Genomic DNA, 14901 nt, shown 5'->3' with positions numbered 1-14901 from the left:
ATATATTCATGAAACATTAAGGCTACATGTCTAACTTAGAAACCTATATTCAATAGCGTTAGTCCTCGGTTCCTGGGGGAAAAATTAATAAGTCACTACAGCCAATATCCTGGAAGAAGTCAAAGAAGTTTCTGTTATTTTGTTTCACTCCTGCATTTCCTCACTATTATCCATGCCTCTTTGGAGCAAGATAAAATGTTGTGCATCTATACAGGAGCTTCTCTGTCTCAGACACATTCATATTTACACCCATTTATCCCACTCAAGGAGCTCTGCTGGTGCTGTGGTTAAAGCATTGGGCTGCTAACCAAAAGGTGGGTGGTTCGAATCCACCAGCCACTTGTCAGGAGAAAGATGAGGTAGTCTACTTCCATAAAGATGTATAGCCTTGGAAACAATACAGGGAAGTTCTACTCTGTCCTATAGGGTGGCTATGAGTTGCAATTGACTTGATGGCAGTTGAGTTTGGTTTGGGTTTATCCCACACACACTCTTCCAGCTTGAAATAAGTCCAGAGGTATGGGCTTGGTTTTGAATCAGTAAATGGTCCTCTCATTTGGAAAATGAAGGTAAAGGATGTCTCTTCTTGTTCTAATATTCTTTGTATGGTAGTAGGGCTTGAACAGGTAGTGCCTATCCTTGAGTTAAGGAGCTCTTGTGGCACACTCCCTAAGGCATTTGCCTGCTAACCAGAAAGTTGGTGGTTCAAACCCACGAGCTACTCTGTGGAAGGAAGATGGGGCAATCTACTTCCATTAAGACTTACTGCCTTGGGTATTTGTATGTGCTGTAAGAACAGCCAGGTATATAGTAGAGCTGACAAGGGACATGGTTGTGGTGACCTCTTGACCACAGTCACCTACCCAGAGGGAGCAAGTAGTGGACCTGTGGGCTCAGAACCATGGTCCCAGGGGACATCAAGCTCAATTGGCATAACATACTACACAAAAACATTGTTCTACATCCTACTTTGGTGAGTAGCAACTGGGATCTCAGAAACTTTCAAGTGGCCATCTAGATGCAACAATGGGTCTCTCCTCATCCAGAGCAAAGAAGAAGGAAGAAAATCAAAGATGTATGGAAACAATTAGTCCAAGGGACTGGTAGACCATGCAATCCTCAGCCTATATGACCAGGAGACCAGAACCAGATGGTCCCTGGCTATCACTGTCAGCCACCCAAAGGGGTATCTGTGTAGGAGATCCTGAATAGAGTGGGAGAACAATGTGGAACAAAACTCAAAATTGTTAAAAAAAAAAAAAACAGGTTTGCTGTTCTGATAGGGCCTGGTGAAACCCCAGAGATTATGGCCCTTAGCCACCCTTCAGATCTAGAATGGAGGTCACTCCTGTGGTTTCCAGCCAAATAATAGACAGGCATATGGACTTAACATTTACATCAGGTAGATACACTTGAGATCAATCATGGGAGAACATAAGGGCAGTGTATGCACAGGGAGATAGCTGGGGGGCAGGAATACATGGAAGAGAAGGGCACAGGGAAGAGTTAACTATGAGGAGGAAGTGGGAAGCGAGCTGTTACAATGTGGGGAATGGCAGTCAACATTATGAGACAAAATGTGTATGAATTGCTGTACGGAAAATGAATTTGCTCTTTAAATGTTCACCCAAATCACAACAAAAATAAAAAATAAAATATTTACTGCTTTGGAAACCCAATGGAGGTCGCTATGAGTCAGAATCAACTCAATGGCAGTGAGTTTAGTTTTGTTTTTTGGATCCCTGAGTTGTAACATACATAGAGATACAAGTATTTTATTTGACAAAATTTTTAGAAAAAAAAATTATTATAAACAGTTCTGGTGGCGTAGTGCCTAAGGTATTTGACTGCTGACCAGAAGGCTGGAGGTTCAAACCCACCAGCCACTCCTCAGAAGATGGGGCAATCTACTTCCGTAATGATACCGCCTCGGAAACCCAAGGAGAGGTAGCTGTAAGTCAGATTTGACTCGATGGCAGTGAGTTTAGTTTTTAGTTAGTCCCAGACATGAGTAATGTTCCAGCATGGACCCACCAGTGGAGCTTGGTAGTTCCCCTGGGTACCATGTTCACCTTTGAGGAGCAGTGTGACAGAGTAAAAAGAGTAACAGTTATGGAGACCAACAATCTGAAATCTGCCACTTACAAGTGCTATAACCAGTGAGAGTTAACTTTTCTGAGCCTCCGTTTCTGTCTGTGAACTAAAGTAATAATTCCTCTTTCGTAAGGATATTAGGATTAAACATGTTAACTTATTTAGAACATTTAATGCTGGGCATATAGTGGACATTCAATAAATGCTAGCTCTCCTAATGTAAGAGAGAGGAACAAGGTGAAGAAAGCAAATAGAAGAGGGAAAATAAAAATGGAAAAGGGGAGGAGGAGATAAGGTTTTAAAACTAAAAGAATGATGCATGATGACAGTAGTTTAAAGCCAAACTCCAAACCAAAATCCAAACTCATCACAATCAAGTTAACACTCCTTTGGGTTTCCAAGGCTGTAAATCTTTACAGAAGCAGACTGCTTTCTCTTTCTTCCACAGAATGGTTACAAGGTTCAAACCATCAACTCTTTTGTTTAGCAGCAAAAACCTTAACCACTATACCACCAGAGCTTCTCAAAGCCAAACCTTACCAAACACTATGTGGTCCTAAGTTTAAAGTAATATTGCCACCTGCTGGCCAAACTCATGGACTTTTGAATTCTCCAAAGTCTTTTGATTTACTAGCTTTCTGTGCTAGATGAAGGAGCTCTGGTGGTGAGTGACTAAGGCATTTGACTGCTAACCAGAAGGCTGGCAGTTCAAACTCACCAGCCACTCCTCAGAAGGAAAATTGGGCAATCTACTTCCGCAGAGATACTGCCTCGGAAACCCAAGGAGAGGTCGCTATGAGTTGAAATCGACTCGACAGCAGCGGGTGGGTGGGGTGTGCTAGATGAAGGAGCTCTGGTAGCACAATGATTAAACACTAGTGGAAAGGTTGGTGGTTTGAATCCATCCAGAGACACCTTGGAAGTTGGCCTGTTTCCAAAAGGTGACAGCCTTGAAAACCCTGTGGAGCATTTCCACACATGGGGTCATGACAAATCAGAATAAATTCGATGGCAACTAACAACACTGGGTGGAAAGAATGGATAATGTGCTTGTCTGCTAACTGAAAGCAGTTCGAGTCTACCCATGGCTGCTTGGAAGAAAGCCCTAGAAATACTTCTGAAAAATTAGCCATTGAAAGTCCTATGGAGCACAGTTCTACTCTAATAGACATGGGTCCTCATGAGTTGGAATGAATAACAGCAACTATTAGTCCTGGATGTATCAGCCAACAAGTCAGGGAAGTCCCATGTCCTCCCAGAGCTTGTATTATACAGGGTTAGCAGATAAAAACAGGTAAACAGATCCACCTGAAAGAAAATTTCAGATGGAGATCTTCTATGAATACAATAAAACAGTGTGGAGTTAAAATAACAAGGGACAGGAAATAGAAAATACCGCCCTGAGGAATACAATTTGGGCTGAGACTTGAATGACAAGGCGCTAGCCATGTGAGGCTGTCCTGGTGGAGTACTCCAGTCAGAGCAAAACACAAGTGCACAGCTAACGCCAGAATGAGAGGTGTCCATTTGAGGGACAGGAGGATGAGCTGGGGTGAGAGGGGTAAGGGGAGAGTGAGGGAAGGGTAGGGGATGAGGGGCAGGAAAGAATGAGGGGAGTGGAAGAGGAGAGGAAGGGAGAGGCAGAGAGGAAGGAAGGGGGGGATGAAGGAAAAGTGGAGGGTTAGAGGACAGTGGCTTCAGAGCTCAGAGAGGGACACAGGGCCAGATCATGGGAGCCTAATAACCATACCCACTGCCATCTAGTCAATTCTGACTCATAGCAAGCCTATGGGACAGAGTAGAATTGCTCCATAGAGTTTCTAAGACTGTAATCTTTATGGTAGCAGACTGCCACATTTCTCTTCTGTGGAATGGCTGGTGGGCTTGAACCACCAACCTCTTGGTTAACAGCCATATGCTTAACCACTGTACCACCAGGGCTCCTTAAGGGCCTGGTAGGCCTTGGCAATGAGTTTGGGTGCGATCCTAGGGTGTAATGGAATGTTTTGAGCAAGGTGAGTGGGGCGTTCTGATGTACATTGTTAAAGCTCCATCTGGCTGCTCTGTGAAGAATGGATTATGGTGGGCCAAGAGTGGAACCAGAAACCAGTTTGGGAGTTTCTGTAGAGGTCTAGGCAAGCTATATGGTGGTGGCTAGGCTAAGGTAGTAGTAGTTGAAATGGAGAGAGGTAAATGGATTGGAGATTTATTTTGGAATTTGAGCCATCCTATGTTATGGGTAAGGAGCCCTGGTGTTGTAGAGGTTAAAGCATTCAGCTGCTAACCAAAAGGTCAATGGTTCAAACCCACCAACTGCTCTGTGAGAGAAAGATGAAACAATCTGCTTCCATAAAGATGTACAGCCTTGGAAACCCTATGAAGCAGTTCTACTCTGCCCTATAGGGTTGTTATGAGTTGGAATCAACTTGATGTCACCTGGGTTTGGCTTTTTAGTTTATATGTTGTGGTGGATTGGAGAAAAGAGAGCAATCAAAGTTGACTCCTACATCATTAGGAAGATGCCAGCGCTTTATTCAGTGTTTTCCAAACAATTGGGTGTATAAATAATTTTGGAGAAGAACAGTTTCTCAAATTGTAAGCCCTCAGATTCCACAATAATTAACATGGGTGTCTCATTGCCTCAGAGAATACAGCGCAGCACTGAAATTCTCCAAGACCTTACTAACAGGAATATCTCTGACTTCCTGGTAAAGACGTATCCTGCTCTTATAAGAAGTAGGTAAGAACAGACTCTTTCATACTTTTGATCCTGGCTCCCTGAAAAAAAACATTGACTAAGGACAGAAGATAATTTAGTCTCATGATTTACCTACATCCAGGGCAGTGGTCTCTTTTGTTTTAGTTTGAAAGCTTCATCCAACAGAAAAAGCAATTGAGTGATACAAAAGTAGGATGCAATTTAAGATTAATTTTGTTGTTTAAGGCAAGTAGTCTCCAAGTTTATTCCCTGCACTATTCAAAGTAAAAGTAGCATAGGATTTATTCAATAATGCAGCCTCATATTTAAGTAGTTAAGGGAGAAAGACAGTTTGGAGGGAGAGAAAGAGTAAAGAGGAAATGGTAGGGGAAGAAGATAAAATCAAGAGGGAAAAATAAGAAGCAAAAAGGAGAGAGGAAAAATTAGACAGGGAACAAGATAGAAAAGAGTAAGTGATACAGTGTCCCAGTTCACCCATGGGCCAGGTTAATTACTCTTGTCACACCATAACTGTAAATTGTCATCTGTTATCACTGCCCATTAAATTTCCAAATGCACCAGAGTTGACTAGTGGTAACCAGGGGTGAGTAGGAGGGAGGGAGAAAATGGGGCCTCTGAACTTCTGTTAAGGTTGAGGGGAAGTTTGAATCCAGTCCCCACATGCTCTGGGGCTTTAAAATAAAACAAACTGTCTTATTTTAGCAATACTTTCTGTTGCTCCCCCTACCAGATCCCTGAACAAGGGATAAACTGAGTCCGTTAACTAGAGCACACTACAGATGGTGAGAGCAGCTGCTGAGAAGGCAGTGCCAAGTCACCTTTTAGCAAAATGAACATCGCCCAATGTAAAGATAAAATGAAACAGAATACATAAAAATCAAAGCAGAGCGCATAGAGTTTATTCAATAATTCTCTACAGATAAGACCATCCTTAACTTCTCAGTTGCAAATTTTCAATATGTAATTTTGGTTGTTGTGCTTGATGGTTGGTGACAATAAGACTTCAACTCTGGAGTCCACAGTTTGTTTCTTCATGTTTCCAATCTTGTAGTTTTACACATACATCTCCACACACACTCCCAGTGACTGGAAGTTGGTCTCTTAACTTGGAATGAAGGAGTAAGTCAGAACTTCCCTCAGCTATTATTACAGTCTCATCTGCAGAGGGGAGAGGAAGGGCAGGCAGCAGCCTTCACCCCACAGGGGCATGGTGATTGCCATGGTTTATGGGTCCACATGGGCCTACTGATCTAACAAATGCTCTGATGACCAGCATGTGGGATAAATGTGGAGAGCCAATCCAGAAACATCCCATCCATTCTCCACATGTGTATTCATACTCAGCACCTAGGCTGGGAGGTTTCCACATTACTTAATATCAAGAAGAAGCTCTGGCATAGTAGTAGTAGTAGTTAAAACACTCAGCTGCTAACCAAAAGGTAAGTGGTTTGAACCCCCCAGCCACTTTGTGGGAGAAAGATGAGGCAGTCTGCTTCACTAAAGATTTACAGTCTCGGAAACCCTATGAGGCAGTTCTACTCTGTCCTATAGGGTTGCTATGAGTCAGAATTTACTCAATGACAGTGGGTCTCCAATACCAGGAAATGCAAAAACACTGCCTGAAGACTGACACTCCAGAAATGTTAGAGAAGGAATTAATACTACTTCCATTTTTGCAATATTCAATGTATGATTTTATTTTGGCTTTCAGCTTAAAGAGCAAGTTCTGGGTCAATGAACAGAGGTAAGAAACTATTTTTTATAAGAAAAAGTAGGCTCTCAGATTGATCCTAAAATAACTACTCATAAATAAGCTATAACTGAGTCATGTGGATAGATTGTCTGTATGTGCTCAAAAATTCACAAGCCATGTCCTGAAGGGTAGGTGGCTAGGGACACCCTGAACTCAGGACATGTTCAGTGGTAGATCTCCCTGGAGGACATTAGTGACAGATTGTGTTCCCTGAAAAAAAGTTCCAGAGCTCACCCAAAGGGAGGTTATAAAACCTCCCAGCACACACAGTTGAGAATCCTCTACTGAGAGGTCTCATAACCTAAGCCTAGGCGCTCCTGAACCCATTCATTATAAGCCTCCAGGGGTCTGTCCCAGCCCCATACTCACCACTTTCCTGAGGCATACTCCTGGAGTATGTGGTTCCAGAGTTTTGAAGAATCACCAAGGGTTATTCTAAGAGTGACTTAGCCTCCCAGAATCCCTCAGGAACTGGGCCTCCAACAGTGTTGGATTACCCAATAAGCAAGGTAAGCACAGTTTACTTGTGCCTACTAATCTGTAGTGAACATTCTCATATGTTTGATGTGGTGAAAAACATGAGACTGTTCACTACAGATTAGTAAGTAAGCACAAGTAATCCTGTGCTTACCCTGCTTGTCAAATAACCTGTTCCTGGCCTCCAGAATAGATGAAGAGCTAATGTTGACTTTATTTCCTGGGCAGATTCTAAATCATAAAAGATCCCCTAAGCGAAATCACTCCTGGGAGGGAGCTGTAGAGCCTTAGCTTGAATAGAAAGGTGACACAGTTTGAGGACCTGAAAAATAAATATCTTCTCCCCTGCTTTGCCTAATAGGCAAAGTAATTTTGTTCTGTTTAGGAGTTGGGCTTTTATCCTGCCACTGAAGGGTTTTAAGCTAGAGATCTATATTTTAGCCAGATCACTTTATACTTCCAGCACTCTGTGGAAGATCTATGAGGAGGAGAGGCTTAAGGCTAGGATCCCAGTTGAGGAGCTAGAGCAAGAGTCAAGGCAGGAGATGCTGAGAGCCTGCCGAGAGCAGGGGTGGCAGGACTTGTTCATGATTAGGGAAGAAGGTAAGTTAAAGGATGCCAGAATGCCACAAAGTGCAGAGCACAGCAAAGGAGTCATTGATTGGGGGAGGGGGATGTAGTGAAGACTTCAAACAGATGATGACATATGATAGATGAGTTGGAATTGACCAGATGCTCAAGAAAGCAAAAGGAACCCTAGAGAAGCTAGCAGCCTTGCAAGGCAGAGAGACATGAAAGCAATCTGAACCACCTGGAGCTTGGAAAGTGACTCCGTTTGGCCAGAGTCTGCCATTCAAGGAAGGGTGTGAGTAGGGATGAGACTGAAGAGATTGGAGAGGGATGAGATTGGAGGGCAGAGACCAGACTCAGAAGGGCCTTATACAGTAAGACGTGGAGTCTGAACTTCATCTTGGAGGCAATGGGGAAGAACTAAAAGCTGATTTGCAAAGTGGAGCAATACTGATCACTAGACTAGACAATTCACCCAAAAGTACAAGTCTCCCTACAGAAACTGGCAGAGCAACTGGTAGGTGCGAAGCACCAGAGACATAGTTCATGTAACTGATATGAGGCTTTCTTGTTCCCATGTCAGGTATGGAGGAATTTCCATTGGAGGAAAGCTTCCGGTTCTTCCCATCACTGGGGAAGCACTTGTTGGGTTTTTAAGTGAACTTGGGCAGATAATGAACGTGACCGGGGTATGTAAACAGACTGGAGATTTGTGTAGGATTTTAGACTTGTTCAAGTATCATGAAACATAAATTATCATGAGTGCACAGGAAAGAAAACAACCCTCTTGCTAGTTTATTATGGTTTTGCAGGGCCCTATCACCAGAGAGATCTCCAAAGAAATGTCTGACTTCCTTAAGCATCTAGAAACTGAAGATAACATTAAGGTACTTAACCAAATAATCGCCCTAAAGCTAAAAATTCACATGAGCTAGTTATTTTATTTTTATTTTCCCAGCTTAATTAAATTCCACCCCTCCTCCTGTTGAAAACTGGAGAGGGATATCTTTCAGCTGCCAAGCCCCTCCTTCTCCTCACATTCTTCTTCCTGTTGCAAACTTTTTCTTTAAACATCTATTATTATTAGGGCCATGTTTCAGGTGTCACAACAGAGCACAAACTAACAAGCTCACCATCTCCACCTTCTCCTAGGTGTGGTTTAACAACAAAGGCTGGCATGCTGTAGTCAGCTTTCTCAACGTGGCCCACAATGCCATCCTACGAAGCATCCTGAATGAGGACAAGAACCCTGAGGAGTATGGAATTACCGTCATAAGTCAACCCTTGAATTTGACCAAAGAGCAGCTCTCAGAGATTACGGTGTAAGCCACCACGGTCCCCAGCCTCTCAGCTCTCTTACCGCCTTTCTCCACTCCTTGGACACCCTGGGCTGGATGGAAATGTTGTCTGAACTCATTGCCATCAAGTGGATTTTAACTCATAGCGACACTGTAAGACAGAGTAAAACTGCTCCCTAGGGTTTCTGAGGCTGTACTCTTTACAGAAGCAGATTGCCGTATCTTTCTCACACAAGAAAGCCTGGTGGTTTTGAATTGATGACCTTTTGGTTATTATCTGAGTGCTTAACCTCTGCACCACCAGGGCTCCTTGAATGTTATTTAGTGAGGCACATATGAACCTAAGATTTTTAATACATAAAAAATACTTTGTATACCCAACTACTTGGCTATTCTTTCACTCCCATATATATTTAGAAATAAGCTCATATTTGGTTCCATTTGCTTTTGGCTCCTGATAACAAGCTGCTCCTAGAGCTTATGCATATTTCTCCTTGCCAGTATGCAAAATGACTGCTGGGAACTAGGAAAGTTTAATGAATCTTTCATCTCCTCTGTAGTAATTATGTTAGATTCCAGTAATTTCCCTCAGAGGGTCAGGCTTTGGAGATGTTTGACAGATCCTTGCCTTTCTTGGACTTAGACCCTTATTGCACAGCTCCAGGCAGTAAAAAACATTAACCTTTGCAATCTGTAGAACGTTTGTTATATCTGAGGCCTATGTGAGAACGACTTAGTTAGTACAAACTTCTTCCCACTCTTGCTATTTTTGTTGTTAGTGCCATACTATGAGGCCCCAACCATGAGGTGACCCCAAAAAAACAAAACCATACTCACGGCCATCAAATCAATTCTGACTCATAGCAATCCCCATCGGGTTCCCAAGGCTATAAATCTTTACAGAAGCAGACTGCCCATCTTTCTTCCACGAAGCAACTGGTAGGTTCAAACCACCAACCTTTTGGTTAGCAGCCAAATGCCTTAACTACTACACCACCAGAGCTCCTTATGATGACCCCAGACACATCAAAATCAGACCATCATGATCCATAGGGTTTTCATTGGCTGATTTTTCCTAAGTAGATTACCAGGCCTTTCTTCCTAGTCTGTCTTAGTGGAAGATCTTGTTGAAACCTGTTCAGCATCATAACAACATGCTAGCCTCCAATGACAGATGAGCAGTGGCTGTGTATGAAGTGTATTGGCTAGGAATTGAACCCAGGTCTTCTGCACAGAAGGTAAGGATTCTGTCACTGAACCACCACTGCTCCCTGGAAAGTATTTTACTATCCTCAGTATACACTGAGTGCTACTAAACACGCCCAGTGTCATCTGGTAAAACTTGGGCCCTGGCCCCTCGATGCCTTCTCTGGACACTCTCTAGGCCCCAGATTGGGGAAAAAATAGTCTGTCTTAGTGTAATTCTGACTCAGCCCAAGTCTTGTCCTCCTGCCAAGCTATTTTTTAAAAAACTTTGATGTGATTTTTTGTGATTATAAAATAGTAAATATTCTTTCAGTAAAGTTTATAAAAAATAATGTTTCAAGAATTTACCATCTATAATCCAACACCAGGAGCGCTGGTGGCATAGTGCCTAAGCACTTGACTGCTGACCAGAAGGCTGGCAGTTCAAACCCACCAACCACTCCTCAGAAGGAAGGTTGGGCAATCTACTTCCATAGTGATACCACCTCGGAAACCCAAGGAGGGGTCGCTGTGAGTCGGATCTGACTCCACGGCACATAACAACAATAAACAACAATCCAACACAGTTTAGGGAATTTCTTCTTAACGTTTTCATATTTGCTTCCAGTCATTTGTTTTATGCTTGCCATGTGTGTGGATCCCACTGTTTATCATTTTATGAGGACAGTTACTAGCAATATGATACCTTTGTGGGAGTTAGTCAAAGGTGCTTCTTTCTCTGGGTGGGCACTGCTGCACACCAGAGGATGTAGTTGGTATGTTGGATGTCATCTTCCCTAAGCAAAGTGCCCTGTATTTGATCCAGGAAAGGGCAAATAAAGCCAAGCTCCTGTGTATCCTGCCTTTTATTTTTTCCCCCACTTAATTCTTGTTTGTTTGTTTAATAATATTTTATCTATCTATCTATCTATCTATCTATTTATTTTTGTGAAGGGTTACACAACAGTTTAGGCTCCATTCAATAATTCCTATGCAAATTTTTCAGTGACATTGATTATATTCTTCCCAATGCGTGAGCATTCTCTGTATTTCCATTCTGGATGTTCTGTTTCCATTGATCTCTTTTCCCTACCCCCTTACATTTTCATCTTTGTTTTAAAGTAATTGTTGACTGTTCTTTTTGTGTAAATTTACATTATGAACAGCTTCTCATGTTATGATGTATTTCTTGAAGATATAATTTACCCAGGTAAATTTTTTAAACAAAAGAAATATATTTATAGATCATATGACTGTCTGCATAGGAAATTCAAGAGAGTCTATAAAGTATTAGAGCTAATAAGAATATTGTCATACATAAGGTTAATATAAAAATCTATTTCATCAACAAATAATTAGAAAATGTATTTTAAAAGAAAAGTTTCTAGAAATATTAACATGAAACAGAGCTATAACCCATAAGTATCCACTTACTCTTGACCAAGATTGAATTAGGGGAATGCTATGCTCCATCCCAGGGAAAGAGATTCTGGGGCCATTATCTCAGTATTGGTGAAGGCTTTGGCAGAGCCCAACTTTGGATGTTCTCCTGCTTCTGCTCCTCCTTCCTCATATCGTGTTCCTTCTGTCTTCTGGTTTTGCAGGCTGACCACTTCGGTGGACGCCATGGTTGCCATCTGTGTGATTTTTGCCATGTCCTTTGTCCCAGCCAGCTTTGTCCTTTATTTGATCCAGGAGAGGGTGAACAAAGCCAAGCACCTGCAGTTTGTCAGCGGGGTGAGCCCCACCACCTACTGGCTGACCAACTTCCTCTGGGACATTGTAAGTGTTAGATGATGGCACCTTCCTCACCTTCATTTGTCCAAGGTGGGCATTTGTGTCTGCTCTGACAGCAGGGACACAGCAGGGTGCGGTTCTTGTCTTGCTAAAGCTGCTGGAAGGCACTGTCCTGAGGGCTTTATGTGTCTGCTGTCCCTTGAACATCTTAGGAAAGGCACAGAACTAGCAGCCCAATGCTGGAGAAGGGTGTGTGGTGCAGCTTAACACCTGATGAGTAGGGGCTTTCAGTACCTTGCAACCCAGTGGCTTGTGACTACCACATGACCACTTCACTTTGGAGCATGAGGCTAGCCTTCTCAGGAGTAGTCTGGAGATGCAGGAACACTACTGAGGGGTCCTTTACATTATGTCCTCTTTTTAAATGCTGTCCTACCCCCAAAGGAGTAAGGGTAGAACTTCCCTAGTAGTAGGGTTGCCAGAAATATAGAATGCCCAGTTAAATTTGAATTCACATAAACAGTTTATCATTTTTCAGTATAAGTATGTCCCACCCCAAATATTATATGTGACTTATTTATACTGAAAAAGATTAATTGTTTATCTGAAATTAAAATTAAAGTGGATATATGGTGTTGTGGTTAAAGCATTGGTCTGCTAACCAAAAGGTCAGTGGTTCAAACCCACCAGCCACACCATGGGAGAAAGATGAGGCAGTCTGCTTCTGTAAAGATTTACAGCCTTAGAAATCCTACGGGACAGTTCAACTCTGTCCTACAGGGTTGCTATGAGTTGGAATACACTCAATGGCAGTGTTGTTTTTTGTTGTTGTTTGTTTAATCTGGCAGCTCTACCTTGTAGTTTTATTTTGCTTTCTCAAAGTAACCAGATTTTCACTATATCAGAATCTTACATTTAAAAGAAAAATGAAGGAAACATTATTTAACTTCTAGAGCTAATAGAGGAATTTGGCAAAATTGCAGGGTACAAGAACAACAAACAAAAATTAATTAGGTTTATATACACCAGCAATGAGAAATCTGACAGGAAAATTGGGAAAACAACTCCATTTACAATAGCATCTGAGAGAATAAAATATCTTGCAACAAGTCTTACCAGGAACATGAAGGACTTATACAATAAAAACTATAAAACGCTGCTGAAAGAAATTAAAGTCTTCCATTAAATAAATGGAAAGATATCACATGTTTATGGATTGGAAGACGTGTTTATGGATTAGTAGTGTTAAGATGTCACTACTACCCAAAGTGATTTATAGATTCAATGCAATCCCAATCAACATTCCAACAGCCTTCTCTACAGAAAAAGAAAAACCAATTATCAACTTTATATGGAATGACAAGAGGTCCTGAATAGCTATAGTAATGTTAAAAGGCAATAACAAAGTAAAAGGACTCACACTTCCTGATTTTACATACTTTACAGCTACATTAATCAAAATATTCTGGTTCTGGTGGTGTAATGCCTAAGGCATTTGACTCCTAACCAGAAGGTTGGCAGTTCAAACCCACCAGCACTCCTCGGAAGGAAGGTTGGGCAATCTACTTCCATAATGATACCACCTCAGAAACCCAAGGAGGGGTTGCTATAAGTGGGGACCGACTCAATGGCAGTGAGTTAGTATAATATAGACACATCAACCAATAGATTAAAAGTGAGAGTCCAGAAATAAACCCACATATCTATGGTCTACTGAGTTTTTACAAGGGTGCTAAATCCATTCAATGGGTAAAGATGAGTCTCTTTGATAAATGGTGCTGGGAAGATTGGATTTTCACATGTGGAAAAATGAAACAGAATCCATGCCTCACACCATAAACAAAAACAAATTGAAAATGGATTAAAGACCTAAATGTGCAAACTAGAACCGTAAAACTCTTAGAAGAACAACCAAAGGCAACACTGCAGGCTTTGCTTTCAACAATAGATTTTCTAATATAACAACAAAAGCACAAGTAAAAAAAGACTAAATAAATAAATGAGACCCCATAAAAATTAAAAATTTTTATTCATCAAAAAACTTTACCTGACTGGGAAAACATCTTTGGGAACTATATATCTGACAGGAATCTAATAACATGTGTGTGTGTGTGTTTGTATATATATGTATGTATGTGTATATGTGTGTGTGTATATATATGTGTATATATATGCATGTGTGTGTGTATATATATATATATATGTATATCTTCACCTTCACAACAAAAAGAAAAGTAACCCAATTATAAAATGAGCAAAGGACTTGAATAGACATTTTCACCAAAGAGAAAAAAAACAAACTCACTGCCATCGAGTCTGATCCAACTCATAGCGACCCCTCCTTGGGTTTCCAAGGCAGTATCACTGTGGAAGTAGATCTTCCTTTTGAGGAGTGCCTGGTGGGTTTGAATCGTCAGCCTTCTGGTTAGCAGTCAAGTGCCTTAGACACTACACTACCAGAGCTCCCTTTCACCAAAGAGGACATTCAAATGGCCACCAAACACATGCTTAGTGTCATTAGCCATCAGAGATATGCAAATCAAAACTACAATGAGGTACCATTATACTCGTACTAGATAGCTAAGATAAACAAACAAAAAACCCAGAAAATAACAAATGTTGGCAAAGATGTGGAGAAATTGGAACCCTTATCAGTTACTGGTGGGAATGCATAATGGTACAGCCTTTGTGGAAAAACAATATGGTGGGGTTCCTTAAAAAAAATAAAATAAAAATAAAACTACCATATGACTCAGCAATTCCACTCTTAGGTATATATGACTTGAAAGTAAAGAATCAAAAAATAGACTTGCACACCAATGTTCATTGCAGCACGATTCACAGTAACCAAAAGGTGGAAACAACCTACGTGTCCATCAACAGAAGTATGGATAAATAAAATATGTTACATACATACAGTGGAATACTACTCAGCCAGTAGGAGAAGGCTTGGTACATGCTATAGCAGAGATGGAGCACCAGAGCTCCCTTGAAGACTTATGTTGTTGTTGTTGTTGTTGTTGTTATGTGCCGTTGAGTCGGACTCAACTCATAGCGACCCCTCCTTG

At 41.5% G+C, this 14901-nt stretch overlaps 1 protein-coding gene across 1 annotated transcript in view; it reads left to right on the top strand.

Moving 5' to 3' along the window:
- ABCA4 (ATP binding cassette subfamily A member 4) overlaps positions 1–14901 on the top strand; it is a 222437-nt gene that overhangs the window by 160042 nt on the left and 47494 nt on the right. Inside the window, exons 32-37 of the mRNA XM_007936124.1 lie at positions 4740–4834; positions 6525–6557; positions 8197–8302; positions 8426–8500; positions 8766–8935; positions 11701–11878. Of these exons, the coding sequence (XP_007934315.1) occupies positions 4740–4834; positions 6525–6557; positions 8197–8302; positions 8426–8500; positions 8766–8935; positions 11701–11878 (657 nt within the window). The remainder of the gene's footprint in view (positions 1–4739; positions 4835–6524; positions 6558–8196; positions 8303–8425; positions 8501–8765; positions 8936–11700; positions 11879–14901) is intronic.

This window comes from Orycteropus afer, unplaced genomic scaffold (assembly GCF_000298275.1).
Source record: "Orycteropus afer afer isolate SDZICR_OR568_19922 unplaced genomic scaffold, OryAfe1.0 scaffold00033, whole genome shotgun sequence".
In the NCBI taxonomy this organism is placed as follows: Eukaryota; Metazoa; Chordata; class Mammalia; order Tubulidentata; family Orycteropodidae; genus Orycteropus; species Orycteropus afer.
Note: the sequence above shows the minus strand (reverse complement) of the source record. Positions and strands in the feature narration are given on the sequence as shown.